This window comes from Tiliqua scincoides, chromosome 2, assembly GCF_035046505.1.
Source record: "Tiliqua scincoides isolate rTilSci1 chromosome 2, rTilSci1.hap2, whole genome shotgun sequence".
Classification (NCBI taxonomy): Eukaryota; Metazoa; Chordata; class Lepidosauria; order Squamata; family Scincidae; genus Tiliqua; species Tiliqua scincoides.
Window position 1 is genome coordinate 75,196,944 of NC_089822.1, and position 15,581 is coordinate 75,212,524.

General features: G+C 40.7%; 1 protein-coding gene across 1 annotated transcript in view; it reads right to left on the reverse strand.

The window, feature by feature from the left end:
• PTPRD (protein tyrosine phosphatase receptor type D) overlaps positions 1–15,581 on the reverse strand; it is a 791,067-nt gene that overhangs the window by 261,356 nt on the left and 514,130 nt on the right. The window contains exon 6 of the mRNA XM_066616307.1: positions 13,387–13,528. Within this exon, the coding sequence (XP_066472404.1) occupies positions 13,387–13,528 (142 nt within the window). The remainder of the gene's footprint in view (positions 1–13,386; positions 13,529–15,581) is intronic.

Below are 15,581 nucleotides of genomic sequence, written 5' to 3' on the forward strand. Positions count from 1 at the left end.
AAAGCTCAGAATGCCCAAATTGTACAAAAGACGTGACTTCCGGTTTCCCAAGGAAACCGCAAGTCACGTCTCTCTTGCGATTCATGTAGTACGCGAATCCAAGGCCTCTGCAAGGCTCAGAAAAGCCTCCAGAGATAAGGGGAGCAGAGCTCTTCTCAGTTTTGGAGGATTAATAGGGTGTGCAGGACCAGTAGCGGTATCGCATATGTAGCCCATCACTGGTCAGAGTATCACAAAGTAACATTCACCTGTACTTTTAACAGTTACACCAAAAAAGGGGGGTTATGGTTTGCACAACATGGTGCTCTAAGACTGACCAAATATTTTCTTTCCTGCACAAATATTAAAAGCCCAAGACACTTGTCCATGTTGCATCTGAGCTGATATCGTTTTGGTCCTATGCCTATTCAACATCCATCAATATTCAAGTCTACTCAATAACTCAACACATGCGCTATATTTTCTGCATATCAACCTTCCCACAGCTACCAGTGTCCTGAAGATCTCTTTCTCTTTTGTTTCCTTTGCTGCCCCAATCAGTTGGCAACCAGTGTCCCAAAGACAGCTGCCAACCAGGGAACCTGTGGTTTCAGACTGGAAAAGAGGCCTACAAGTCTCATTTCAATCAGTGCTGAACACTGCCTTTCTATATAGTGGGGGAATGAGTTGCTGAAATGAAAGTATCTTCTGCAATGCTGCAGTGGTATAAGCTGGACAATGAAGAGGGCGGAGTGTCTGCTGAGCAGCAAAGAGCTGTTTCATTGTGTTCACCTATTGTGTGCCTAATGGCATCTATGCTCAGCCAACTGCTGTGTTTACATAGACTGAAAGAAAATATAAAAATCAAATACAGATAACTAAATTATGGGCAGGAAGTCTGGTCTAGAGGGTAGAGCCTCCATTAGCGCGAAGATAACATCAGAAGGTCGTCAGTCTGAGGAAAGACGCCAGCAGCTCCCTGGACGGCTGAGAATGGTGAGACCTTGAAGCAGCTGACAAGCCGAGCTGAGTGATTCCACCTGCTCTTGGTGAGAGCAAGAAGCATCTTACCTGCCCTCCATGTGAGAGATGGAGCTGCCTGTCAGTCTGCATGGGAGAACTGGAGGCCAGAAGTGAGGCCAAACCAGGAAGATTCATTCTGAAATGATGTTGATTCTTGAAAGAGAGAACCACTATGATTATAAAAATCCCCTTGAGGGATTTAGAAATGCCTGCCTTTGTAAACTGCCTTGAATAAAGTCAGAGGAGTAATCCGATGACCAAAAAAGCAGTATATAAATACCTAGTTGTTATTGTTAAATTGGGCATCTTAGAATCCATGCTGATTGTTGCATGCCGAGGTATACAATGCTTGTTTAGCCTTACTAAACCTATTTAGTCTTGTGACTGCCACTTGACATAGGACAGCATAAAGATGTGAAAATCTAGAGTTCAGTTGTTTTTTGTGTTTTACATTAGAACAACAAAATCATTAGAACAACAGAAGCCTTAACTCAATACATGAAGTACAAGGAGAGGGCGGAGGAGGAAGTCTGTCTCTTGAGCAGCGCAGGAGTAAAACTTACATTAAGTGACAGTTTCATTATGTTCATTGATCCTATGCCAAGTGGCAGTCACACTATTTTATGTCCACTACAGAGACGAGATTGCTTAAGGGAGGAAAGGAGCAACAACAAAATGATGTTCTGTGTTGACATTCATGTCTATTTGGATTGTAGCAATCCTTGGCTATAAACTTTAGAATATTAATGTCTAAAATAGACACAACTAGTGACTTATCTAAGATCTTGCAACCAACACAAAGGGGGGGCATTGGAAAGTAAGTAAGTAAGTAAATTATGGAGTCCCATTCTGCGTGCACATGTGTCAAACAGTCCATTCAAGAGACAAAGCTAGTATAAATGACTTCGCTTGTGTTCTGGGCACTACAGTTCAAATCATAACACAGCCATGAATTCACGACCTGAGCAATTCAACACCTCTCTGCTTCAGCTTTTCCTGCTTCTAAAGTGGAAATAATAGTCGTCTGCCATAGGGATGATGATTAATAGGAATGCTTAACTCAGTGTATTGCATGAGAAACAGTATTGAACACAGAGGTACAGAAAGATATAGCAAGGAAAGCTCTGTTCTCACTTGTTTGCCACATGGTACCAGAAAGCTGGAACTAGTGACCAGTTACTGGTATATACGACTACTAAAGCATCTGCACCAATCTGCAGGGTAACACTGGGTAGCAGATTAGAGGTTCTGCACCTAATGCCCTAGAATTGCTTTGAAGTACCACTGGAATCTACTGGAAACGCCTGTTATTTCTTTGCTTGATAATATGAAAAACATACCTCTAAAACACAGAATCTTTCACTCACAGTGCTAACCACATGCAGTACAATTCCAACAACAACAACAACAGTATTTATATACCGCTTTTCAACAAAAAGTTCACAAAGCGGTTTACAGAGAAAATCAAATATCTAATGGCTAATTCCAGCATTACTTCTTGCCTAAATAATGCTCAACACAAAATGCATTTATTAGCGTACAACAACAATACTGTTGGAGAATATCAATTAATATCCACTGTACTTTATAGCTGCCAAAATCTGATTTGCCAACAAAACAGGGAACTCGGGTTGCTTGTTTGCCACGCTAAAGAAGGTCCGGGTGGGCACACTCCGAAAATGTGGCTGATCATATTTAACGGCTCATTTATCAGATAAAAGACTCAGAGGAATGTGCCGTGCGCCTCTTAAAAATGAGTGGGAGTTAGATGTGAGCACTGGGAGTAGAAAACAGCATTTTTACCCTTTGATGTTAGGATTGCTAATTGTGGTTGCTTCCTATGGCAATTTTCAGCTTCAGAGGTTAAAATGAACCACACTGTTCACAATTCTGTTTTAACAGCTATTCCCCATAAGCCTTTGCAGAGTGGAAAGTGTTGAATACATACAGATGGAATGAAAGAGAAGAGGTGAAAGAAAAATTATACTTTACAGAAATTACTCTTAATTAGAATGAAACAACAAATGAAACAATGCATTTGTTCACCTCAGTACACCACAATCCACACTACATGTTCAGCTCTGTTCTAAAGCTGGGATGATCTTGTCACCAGGGTGCGTGTGTACATATGTGTATGTATTATCAATAAAACAGATAGGGCTTCTGCTTCTCTGATCCAACTCTTCTTGAATCTTATCAATTCAGTGGTTAATTTAACAGGACACATTCTGAGGCATGAAACCTGGCAGAGAACTGAAAGCTTCAACCTTCTTGGTCAATTGACAGCTTACTAATCAGATCACAAGAAGGCATTCAAAATCTGTTTTATAATGCAACTACAGAGTTATTAGAGAACTAAAACATGTTGTCCCTTAAAACTCCACTGCAATGGAGAAACTGTTTTGAAAGCCAGCAATGCTTCAGTTTTCCTAGAATCATAGTATCACAGAGTTGGAAGGGACCTAACAGGTCATCTAGTCCAGGGGTCTCTAAACTTTTAGGCCAGCAGGCCACATGAAATATCTGGTATGGTGCTAAGGGCTGGCAAAATAAATAAATTTTAAATATAAAATTTAAATAAATACATTAGAAAGCCTAAAGCCTTCAGAAGGCCCCAAAACTTCAGGAAAACCAGGAAGTGATGTTTTTAGGCCTTTAGAAGGCACTGTGAGAGGAGGCAAATGGCGTCCCTGGCCCTCAGAACACCCTCCAGAAGCAACTGAAGCGCAGCTCTGGTCACATGCGGTTAAGTGGGCCAGAGGCTTGCCTGGGACCAGAGGCTTGCCCAGGGCCAGATACAGGCTTGTTGCAGGCTGCATCTGGCCTCTAGGCTGGGGTTTGGAGACCCCTGATCTAGCCCAACCCCCTGCCTATAGCAGGGCATCTCTAATAGGTCCTTGTCGAGCCTCTGCTTGGAGATCTCCAGTGAGGGAGAGTCCACCACCTCCCCCAGTAATCTGTTCCACTGCTGAATGGTCCTAACCATCCGGTTTTTTCCCCAAAGACTTTTAAAAACATAGTGGTAATTCAAAACTATAATTTCAAATAGCCGTTTCCTTTTTCAAAAATCTATTAAATAGTGCTCTGAATTAATGGGACTGTGGGCAGCTGACCCTGCTGCTTCTGTTGTCCTCATTCTCTTTTTCAGGCTGCATTTTTACTGAAGAAAAATCTAGAGTCAATTACCTCAATGGAGGGGAAGTTAGTTGTTGCACCAATTGTGTTTTAATCAATTGGGTATGTCGGTTATGACTGAAAAGATCAGAACCAAACTGAAGCGAGACTAATAGCACAATCCTAACCTGCGCTGGAGCAGGTAGGCCAAGTGGCCTGTGCTGTATCCAGTGCTGTGCAACTCGGGGTATTTATCCCTTTACCCTGAGCAATGCCCCAGTCACCCCTATGGGGCTACTTGGATCTGCACCAGCAAAATAGCTGGGACAAATTCAAGCTGCCCGGTGAAATGCACAGGCCAGTCCCACCACCCTCCCAGGCCTGTTCAGCCCTCTGCTCTGCCCTCACCCTACCCAAAATCACACCCATTCTATCCTCCCAACACCCTCTCCAACCCCCTGCGCTGACCTACCTAGGCCAGTCCTTACTTACCCCTGTCTGGAATGGATCTAGCACAGGGAGTCCAGCATGCGTCCTTGGGCCAGCCTCTCCTACTCTGGAATAGCCACAAACATGCTGTACAGCACATTCGTGACACTTCCAGGTTGGCACAAGGGACTTGCACCAGCCGAGCACATGGTTAGGATTACACTCTAACTTTAGCTGGATCACTGTAGATACTCAAGTATACGTCAATCTCCCAGATAAGTCCCCAAATCATGGAATTTTCTATGACCCTTGGATACATTGGGGGAGGAAAAACTTGGGGGTATGTGAACTTCTTTGAAAATGACTTACTTGTAATTGTTCTGAGGCAGCATCAAAAGGAAAAAAAAGAAAGACATTTTATCTTCTTCTCCAAACAGGAAGGGAGATCAAGGTGCTTATGAGAGTTGTAGGCTTTGTGAGTATAGTGCTGCACTTCCATAGCAGCAACCATAAGCACTTTCACTTTTCTTCCTGTTTGGAGAAGAAGTTAAAATAGCTACTATTCTGCCAGATTACAAGGTCAAGCACTGCCTAGAGAATTATACCCACTTTCAGCTAATTAGCTGAAAACTAATTATTCCCTTATTTCCTAAAAAATGACCCTAGGTCTGCCTTGCAGCACTGCTGGACCCCACCACCAGGGTAGCTCGCCTGTTCCACCTGCAGAGGTCCTCCTTCCTCCCCTCTCCTGCCAGCAGCTCCTCCCACCACTATAGCAGCACGTTGGTCCTCCACAGGTCATGGGCATGGCAGCCAAACACCAATCTCAGTGTCTTCAGCAATCTGTTCCAGCAGTTTCCAAAGTCCATTCACCAAGCAGTTCATCAATCCAGTCTCCCTTCCTCAAGCTTTCCTCCTTCTACTACCCACCTCCCACTCTCCCTTCATCAGGTGATTTTATGCCTGAGGGCCCTCATTGCCTCTAGAGGCTGCAGCTGTGCAGCACACTCCCTGCTGAATGCCCAGGTCTTAACCCTTAAAGGGGCCACTGCTGACACCATATACTATCTCCTCGAGGGATCTTGAGCATTTCCATTACAGTTACCTTTTTTGGTTTGCTTTCTGTTGCTGCCTCAGAACAATTACTGGTAAATAAAATTGCCCCTTTTCCCCCACCACCTGTATCCTGCTTTGTCAGCCTAGTCCCACCCTCACTACACCATGGCAGTTACTCTCAGAAGTTTTATCTATTGAACTGACCCGTGTATAAGTTGACCCATGTTTTCGGGGCTGATTTTAAGGCATATATTTTTTCCAACTTATACACAAGTATATACGGTGACTTATGACTAACACCATAGATAGACACATATCATTTGTCCCACCTCCACTATTCTCTAGCTGCAGTTGAAGCATGTGACAAGGCCTGCACTCTTAGGTTATACTGAGGGAATGTGGCGGTCTTCCTTCAAGTAATAATTAGGAAAAATATGGAGACAAATTAACAAAAAATATGCAATTATGATAAACGCTAAGACAAAAATCACTTGGCATACTTTCCATCAGTTATGGAGATCTCATCAGCAGTCCAACATAATGTTCAAAAATTACAAACTGACATTTAACTGCCCATATTCCCAGGGACTGCTATGTACAAAGGCTTCACACAGATTCAGTTAAGCCAATATCTTTAATGAATTATAATCACTTGCCTGTTTAATTTTGGCAGGATGCAAGGGTTTGATGAAAATAAAATCAATAAGGTGCTTTGAAGACTTTTATCAAAGTTATTCATGCAGATACTAAAATGTAAAACCCAATTCCATGGTGCCAAAAATAAGCAAGACTTTCACCTTGGTTTTCATTATTTAGATTACTTCTATACGTTGTAAATTCAACCCTTGCCAATCTACATGCATTTGCCTTGAAACAAGTCCATGATAAATAATAACAATACACAGAGGGAATACAACAACAACAGCAACAGCAACAGCAACAGCAACACCTTACCGCTCAGCTAGACATCACACAACATAATCAGATGGGGAGGGGTGTTAATTTTCCTTCCACAAACTGCAAGAAGGGGGGTAATGTAGTATTGCAAACCAATGACAGGGAGAGGCAGATTTTACAACTTTGCTTCCAGCTCAGTTTCAATCCCAATTCTGTCCCCCCAGCTACTTTTAGGTTTTAAAAAAATCCATTTAAAACCAATGGTAAGGTGATCATTTGGGGCCTGCAATCCTAAACATACTTACCTGAGAGTAAGCACCGCTGAACACAACTGAACTTACTTCTGAGTGAACATGTATACAATCACACTCTTAGTTAATCTGAGATTGTCTGAAAATATACCTGCACTATTATAGTGTCTAGGGGTCAGGTTCCAATTAACATGTTTACACAATTGGTAATACACAGTTCAGATAAATTACTCTGGGATTGATATAACCTAATCTTTTTGTGTTGAAAGTTGATATTTCTTTCATTTAAATATATGAACCAAGCTTTTCAGGGTGTGGTTTGCAAAGACCAATGTGACAAGAGTTCTAGGCCTTATAAATCCTCTTTGTCAAAGAAAGCATATTTTGCCAAAATGCACCAATCCAACATGTCAAAGATAAAAATGGATACATAGTTTCTACACTGGTTTGAATTGACATAGAAGTGTAGAATCAGGTGCAAAATGAGACAAAGAAAATCATGAGCTATTTTTTGTAGTTATGACTAAAGAACTGGTGGAAATGATATGGCCTCCTATAGAAAGTCACATCAGAGGGAGTACAATGAGACTATAACTTCTTTTGCAGTTTACAGATGTCTTCACTCTTGCTGATTCAAGCATTCAGTGATATGAAATGTGTCGCACCACAAATTACAGTTATGAGAAACATATCCCTAAGCAAAACCAGTGGCAACTTTTTATGTTCTCAAGTCATGTTACTTGAAAGTCATTTTTGTTGGCTCTGTGATGAGTAGGATTCCCCAGACAGTCTCCTTATCTTCGAGCCAAAAGGAAATACATCTATACAAACACTAAGAAAGTATACAGATGTACCTATTGTTAGACAGCAAACAGACAGGACAATGTCATTTTATATAAGATGATACACTTTCTTAAAATAAAGGACCAAATAATTCAACAGATACATATACAACCTATGGAAAATAGGCTGTAGTGAGAGGAATTTGTAAGCTATGTGTCAACTGCATGGTGACTTTCCTGCCCAGAGCAAAGACTGCTCTAGGCAGTCGCTTGACAGGCATGCAGATTATACAGAAGCAGAGTCAGTGGCCATGACACAGGGGAATGTAAAGCCACAGGGGAATGTAGTTATGTGGGTCTGTAAGCCAAATTTAGGTTTTGGTATGAAGTTAAAGACCAGGATCAAAAAAGTTATATTTTCAGAGCTATCTTGAAAGGCAGAACTACGGGGCCTTAATGTTTGGATTAGATAGTGTCAGGATCAAAGTACTTACAAATTATATTATTATTATTATTATTATTATTATTATTATTATTATTATTATTATTATTATTATTATTATGCGTGTATGTTATTTTTATTTTACAACAATACGTTGTCACAAGCTGTATATGCTGCAGCTCTGCACAGCTTAGAGCTCAGCTTTCTGGAAAGTTCAACAATGACAAGGCATCATTGCCGAGCGTCCAGAGATGCCTTGTCATCATGGAAGGGGTCTGTGCAGCGGAATGGGCCCATTAGAGGGAATACAGGTCACAAGCGCTAAAAACAGATTCCATCAAGCATAAATGGAAATGCTTCCTTCTAATAAATTTAAGAAAAAGAAAAAAAGATTAAACCACAATGTTTAATCTCTGAATGGACGTACAATGACTTGACACCAGTCTCATTCTTTCCATTTTTTTCCTTCATGCTTTCACCAATGCTGCATTTCATAAGAAGCTTTGGAAATAAAAATGTGACGACATGCTACCATTACTTGGCAACATTTCATATTCTAGCAGGCCCTCTATAGTAGTTTGATAGTAAATCATTTTAATGGAATAATTTAAGTCAAAGTGAAACCTTTGCACAAGGTGATTTATCTGTTTGTAAGGAAAGGTGAGGAAATTCCATTTGTAATTGAACTGGTGAGTAGTGACTTTATTAATGCATTTTTTTTGTAACAAAGATTAATGGAAGTCTAGAAGTCAGCTGCACCATTTGATGTCAGTTTAAAACAGGCTTCACATTACCTGAAATGAAATCTATCATAATAACATCTAATGCCATGCATAAAACCCTGCACTATCCATTAGAAATAGTTTTTGGTAGGCTGCTTTAATCTTAGCTGTTTGATTCTCTTACCATGGCATGAGAAATAAATCTCCTGTTTTGATGTATGCATTATGACAGAGTCTTTGAAATTCTAAATTCATATTTGTGAAATATATTGTTCACATTTGACAATGGAAAACATCGCCCCATATACGCTAGTTGTAATTACTCTATAAAAGTGTGTTTAATTTCTTCACTTGTTTGTCAGTGCACACTGTTCATGAAACTAGCATCAACACAACATGCCAAACAGTGCTCATCTCAGAAAACCCATCACCAGAGGAGCTTTTCCTGTTCATACATTCCCTCCTGCCTGGGAGGCTTTGACAAGTATGAATCACAGAACAGGGAAGTTCAATCTCTGTTTTCCAAAAGTTTCTTCCACAAGTACAATGCAGTACCATTTAGCAGATGGTTGTTATAGTCATGTGCCATTGTTATTCTCTTTATACCTTTCACAGCCATTTAATTTTGTTGTTACAGTTGTGCCTCCACAGATAAGCAAATTCGTGGGTCAGTGCAAACTAACCCTCTGAATGCAACCAGAGCTGTGTTCCAGCCATGTTTGGAGGGCCTTCTCAAGGCCAGGAAGACTGTGCATGGCCTCCCCAACTCTCAGGAGACATTCCGGAGGTCTTGGAAGGCCGAAAATCGTAGCACTGCTCCGATAGTTTTTGGTGGACCTCAGATCGGGCAAATCCACAGGTTCAGGACTATTGGTGAAGTAAAACCAAAGATCCCAAAACCGCAGATATGCAGGCACAATCTGTACTTCAGTGATTTTAGGTCAAATACAGTCTAAATTTTTTTCTCATCCTAATGGTATATTTGATGAAATGAGAAACCACTAGGGCCTGATCTAGTATATGAATGCCTTCTAGAATTATAAGAATTGATTTGGCTTTAATTGTTCCCTATAAGAATATTTGTTGAAAAATTAATTAAATCTTATCATATTATTTCCTCCAGTTCTTTTTAATCTTACACTGAATACAAACATTATTAAGAAAAATTCCGAGCTGCCTGACATCAAGTCAAGATTATTTATTTCAATCATAAACCTTAATGAACTACATATGCCCCATTCTAGCCACCGCCACTGCCACCCCGCAACTCTGTTTCACCCCCTCCCTCTTTGGGAAGGGGCCCAAAAGAAACCTCATACCCCCTGATAAAATTCCTCTCAGAGGCCCTGCAATCAGAATTGTTGGTATCAGCTACCTGTTTTGTTTGTTTCACACATACATTGAAATGGGGGGGGGGGGGCTACTGTGTCACTATCAAGCAGTTATGCTTTGTTCTTTAACTTTCTTAGTCCATCCCCAGCAGTGACCTCTTTAAATTAAAAACAGCAAAACTGCCATTTTCACATAAAGCAGAGCTTCAAGACCTTATTCATGAAGGTTTTTAACCGATACTGGGAGCTGGTGCGTTAAAAAATTTTTTTTTAATATTTTAATTGCTGTGATCCTGGGTGTTTGTTTTAAGGTTTTTTTTTACTATATATTTATTGATTTTATTTCTTTTATATTGTGAGCCGCTTTGAGTCCCCTTTGGTATGGGAGAAAGGCGGGATAAAAATACAATCAATCAATCAATCAATACACACATCATGGTGAAAAAGAACTGTGTGTTATACTCCAGAAAAATGTGTGGGGTTTTCTCCCCACCCGCACATGCCACAAGTTTCTTGCTTTAAGAATGCAAAACTTATTGTAAGATAAACGGAAATCCCTCTTTACTTGCAATCTCATTCTCTGTTTACTGAATAAAGGAGTTTAACAAGAAATTAGATTAATCACTTCCCTTTCAACAGTTGTTGCTTAACCTATTTTTGCCTGACCAACAAGCATACACATTTGATTCCTATTGCATATATGAAACATTGGGCAGAAATGACTGAAGCAGACAACACACAAGAAATTGTGATAAAAGATCTGCATTTTTTCTTTAAGATCAATATTGGGAAGTTGATATTTGGATTGGAATCACGGCATTAGAAATTTAATAGCTTCCAATCACTCTATTTTTCCCAGTAGAAATATCTCTAGAGGCTATCAAGAAGCTACCCATAACTTCCCTATGCACATCAGTATGTGTTTTTTTATGGTATGCCTGCAGCCAGTACTTGAACAACAAGAGTTAAATCCAGTTAAATGGTGCCATCAATTAAAACTGGCCTCCAAGCTTGGAACTCAGAGCAATGACTCACTGTGGTTTCAAAATGGTAGGACACCTCAACAAACAATTGAAACAGGATATTATGCAAGCAGTTCAATAATCCCTGATCACCGTAAGCCTGAAAAGAGGCAATTTTTAAATTTAAGCACTGAATCACGCTACATGAATTATTCCTGGAAGCAGCAACTGTTGGTCTACCAAACTGCCCAAGCAACACCCCCAACAGAATACAGAGGCACATAACATATTTACAGTCTAAAACTCCTTGGATTAAGGGAGGGGAGATTTGCAGAAACAACCAGGGATATATCACACATTGAACAGGCTGCTGGGATGTGAGATTTAAATAGGAGCCAGGACCATTTCTTACTGCACATGCAGACATAAACTAGTAACTGCCTGTCAATCAGTACAAGGTACATTCACTCCTGCAACCAGTCTGGCAAAGTCCCCTTCACGGTCCAACTCCTTTTCCTCTTTCCACTCCTCTCCTTGTTTCAACTCCCGCCCCACCCACTTCCACTGTTCCTTTCCTCTTGCTGACTGGTGGATACTTTCATTGATGCACCTTAGATTTTCTCAGTACATTGGCAATACATTGTGTAGAATGTTCCTTGCATCTGTGATGCTATCTTTCTATTTGACTTCTCTCCACAATCTCTTTATTCACTTTCCAGCCTGTACAGGGCTTAGAGCAAGAGTGACGGGACGGAACTGTTTTCACAGCAATTGAAACAACATATTCTGAAGCCAAGTTACCTTGCAATAATCTCATCTGTGTTACCATTCTCCAAGGACAGGGAGGGGAAACATAGACAATAATAATACACATCACTGCTTCCCCAGTCAATTCGGTACTTCCATCACAAGCATTAAGCTCAAGCATTGACAAAAATGCATTAGGATAGAACTGACATTTGTAGAAATGCACAGACCAAAAAAAATTAAATGAGATAGTTCTGAAGAGCTTCATATCATCTTCACTAGTGGTGAAGAGCACCATACCTTTAATAAATTAGCCTTTCACACTAAAAGGGAAATGAAATTTCTGTGTAACAAAGATTGTTTCCAAATTAAAGGTGCGAAAATACTGGAATCTAAGGCCCAGCATCATGAATAGAGATATAAACTATGCACATTCATTTCCTTGGGGAAACTGGGGAAAGACTTCACTATCTGAAGAAGATATAAGCAATGGAGAAGCAAATGTCATGTGTAAAACATTGGAAATCAAATACAAAAGGGCATCTGATTTCTAATGTTTATTGAAGAAAGTTCTCACTAGAGAGTTCACAGAAGTGATACTGGTGAGGACTGAAACAGAACACAGATATGAACAGAGCACTGGATTTGACTTTAAAAGCAGCCAAAGTAGTTCTAATTCCTTCAGAAACAGAAGGAACAGAAGATGACAAGGATGCCGAATGCTGAATGAACGTCTCTTAGTGTTCACCAAAGTGTTTAACTGCAGCTCATAAATATGTAAATAAATTCTGTTTTTTATAGTTTTGCAAGGTCAGTGTCAACTTGCTTAGATTATCTTTGATATAAATGCCTATCACACGGTATAAAATGGCAAGAGCAGCACTTTACAAAACCAATACATCCACAGAATCACAGGAATTTGTTTCTTACATCTGACTTCTCCTACTGTGCCCCTTTTGAACTGTGGTAGTCTGATACACATAGAAACCAAATTGCATGTCATGTCTCTACATAATCAGGGGTTAACCCAATTTACTGCAGTTTTGCTTCCATTTAGTTCATATTTACTACAGTTGTATGAAGATAGCAACCATGATTCTGTAATCTTATGCCCTTATGTACATCAGATGCCCTTATGTACTTCACTCAACATTACACACGTTACATACTTAGGCCCAAATCCTAACCAACTTTCCAGCACTGACATAGCCAATGGTGCCAATGGGGCGTGTGCTGCATCCTGCAGTTGGGGGGGGCCAGTCATAGAGGTCTCTTCAAGATACCTCAAGGAACGTCTGTTCCTTTACATAGGAGCTGCATTGCCCTTACTTCAGGGTCGGAAAGTTGGTTAGGATTGCGCCCTTATTTCATGACAAGTAAGATAAACCAGCAGTTATAATAGGGACAAACCAAAGACAAAGGAAAGGAATGTGTCACAAACGTCACCCCAAATACACAAAAGATTATGCTAACTGGATTCAAAAGACAACTATTCCAGGTGAGAAATACTCCAATGTATCAAATTTGTCACCTCATAAAGAACTTTATTTTTTCAAGGGTTGATACTACGATTCAAGAACGACAATCCTTACCAACAGTAAGAAAAATATACCCACACTTACTAGGGGAAAGAAAGGTTGCAGCCACTTACCACGCAATACAGTGAGTCTTGTGGATACACTTATTTCTCCAACACTGTTGGAAGCCACACACTCATAAATAGCTTCATCCCGTGGAGTCCGTAGTGGCTGTATTCTGAGAACTGATCCAGATCCATCATCAAACTCTATTACCTATTGAAGGAAACAACAGCTGTCACAGGTGTTGTTACAAAGGCCTACCACTCAACTAATTGATTCAGATCCCAACCCTATACTTACCAACCGTCATTGGTGAGGATCCTCCACTGGCGCCGACTGCCAATATAGCTGTCAGCGGCAGTCGTAATAGGAGCTCTTGACAGCGCACTACTTGGCACACTGCCAGGAGAACCAGTGAAACATCCAACACCTTCCCATCCTCATCATTTCTCTCATCGCTAGCCAGAGCAGGTAAGTGAACAGGAGAAGTGGGAGGGGATGCGGGAGGGCAGAATGGAGATGGGCACGGAGCAAAACTGGGCAGGGGGGAGAGGTAGGCAGATCCGGTCTGGGAATGGAGTGGGTTTGGCAGCAGTATTGTCCAAAAATCCTAAACCCCTTCCCGAACCTTATCTCATGGCATAGGTTCAAACGGACCTGCGCCAGCTAAATAGCTGGCACAGTAGAACTCCCTACACTGCAGAGGTTAACTCCCAGGTAAGGGAATGATTGTTCCCATACTCAAAGGAGACCTCTGCAACTGCTCCCCACCAAAGGATGAAGCAGTAGCCATTTTGGCACTGCTGTATCATCAGCAGGGAGGATAGGATTGGGCTGATATTTGACCATGTAAACCCTATGACAAGCTACTTTTTGTAGAAAAGCAGTATACAAATATTCTTAATCATCCTCATCATCCCAGGATAAGTTATTACTGCTAATGAAGGTCAATATCAGACTTCATATGCATAGAGAGGGGCAAATTCAGAAGTAGCCAGTGCTCCTAGGTACTAAAAGTAGTTCTTGATCTGCTTAATGTGGTCTTAAATGGGAAAATTGGAAAGTTCCATAACCTGAAAATCAAACTGATTTTTTTACGTCTCTAGGGGTGGGCTGATCCAGTTGTCAAATACAATGACAGAACCAAAATGGGGTTGTCAACTGTGCCATGAGAAGGTAATGATCATACAGCCATGACAGCATTGTGATTTTTTACACTCATAATGACCAAGTTCACTGTTTCCAGTCCAGTGCAACTGCACTTTAAATCCAAAGGTGTTCCAGACCACGAGCTTCAGGACTGCTATCATTTAGAAAAATGCAACCTTTGAGATCAGTTCAGCTAACACACCCAAGGAACATGTCTTTGCTGCAGAACAGCTGAGAATTCTCGGGCTACCCCATATCTTTAGTAACAAGACAATAGATTCCATGTTTAAAAAGAAAAGCACTAGATGCCTATTAAAGAACCAGACTATCTTTACAGATTATTGCCACCCAGAAGCAATGTCCGCTGTAGAAATTATAGGAACTACAAACAGACAGAACAGAACTCCACTTGGGTGGCTCTGGAGCGCTCAGGGATGATGTGTAAGGCTCCAGTTCTAGCTGTCCAGCTGCGCAGCTTAGCGTGAAAATTGCGCAGAGCTTTGATGTGGCAAAATTTTGTGGCAAGGTATAAACTATGCACCAAGCACCTGCACTCTGTCACAGATTATTCACTGCTTTACAGAGTTATGATCCCCTCTCTACTCAACCAACCATCCACTCCAACTGCTGTCTCTGTTTGTAACATGGTCTTCAAAGCAGAAAATGTAAATAAAAGTAAAAATCAGCCTCCTTAACAGAGGTCAATTTCCAGACTCAATCAGAGACTGAAAACGATTACATTAACACCAAACCAAAACAGTGTTATGGTAGATAAAGCATGTTAGGCAAGAGACAGAACCCCAAATTCCAAACAGCACTTATCCTCCTTGAAACAAATATTCTATTGAAGGTCACAGTGTGCAGATAGGCAGCATTCTTACTTAGATCCAAATCTGAATATACAACCAGTGCAGGACCCAAGCTGTAGATCTGGCAATGATATGAAGTCAGAATAGCTGTTTCTGCACATGGATCTTCTTCGTTGGGTCACCACTAACGAAGAGTAAAATGAAGAGAATTTTATCATCTTTACCCTTCTTCTTCTTTGGGATTTGAATGTAACACAAAAAAAGACAAGAAAAAAATGAGCCTTTTTACCATGACAGTTTTCTCTTGC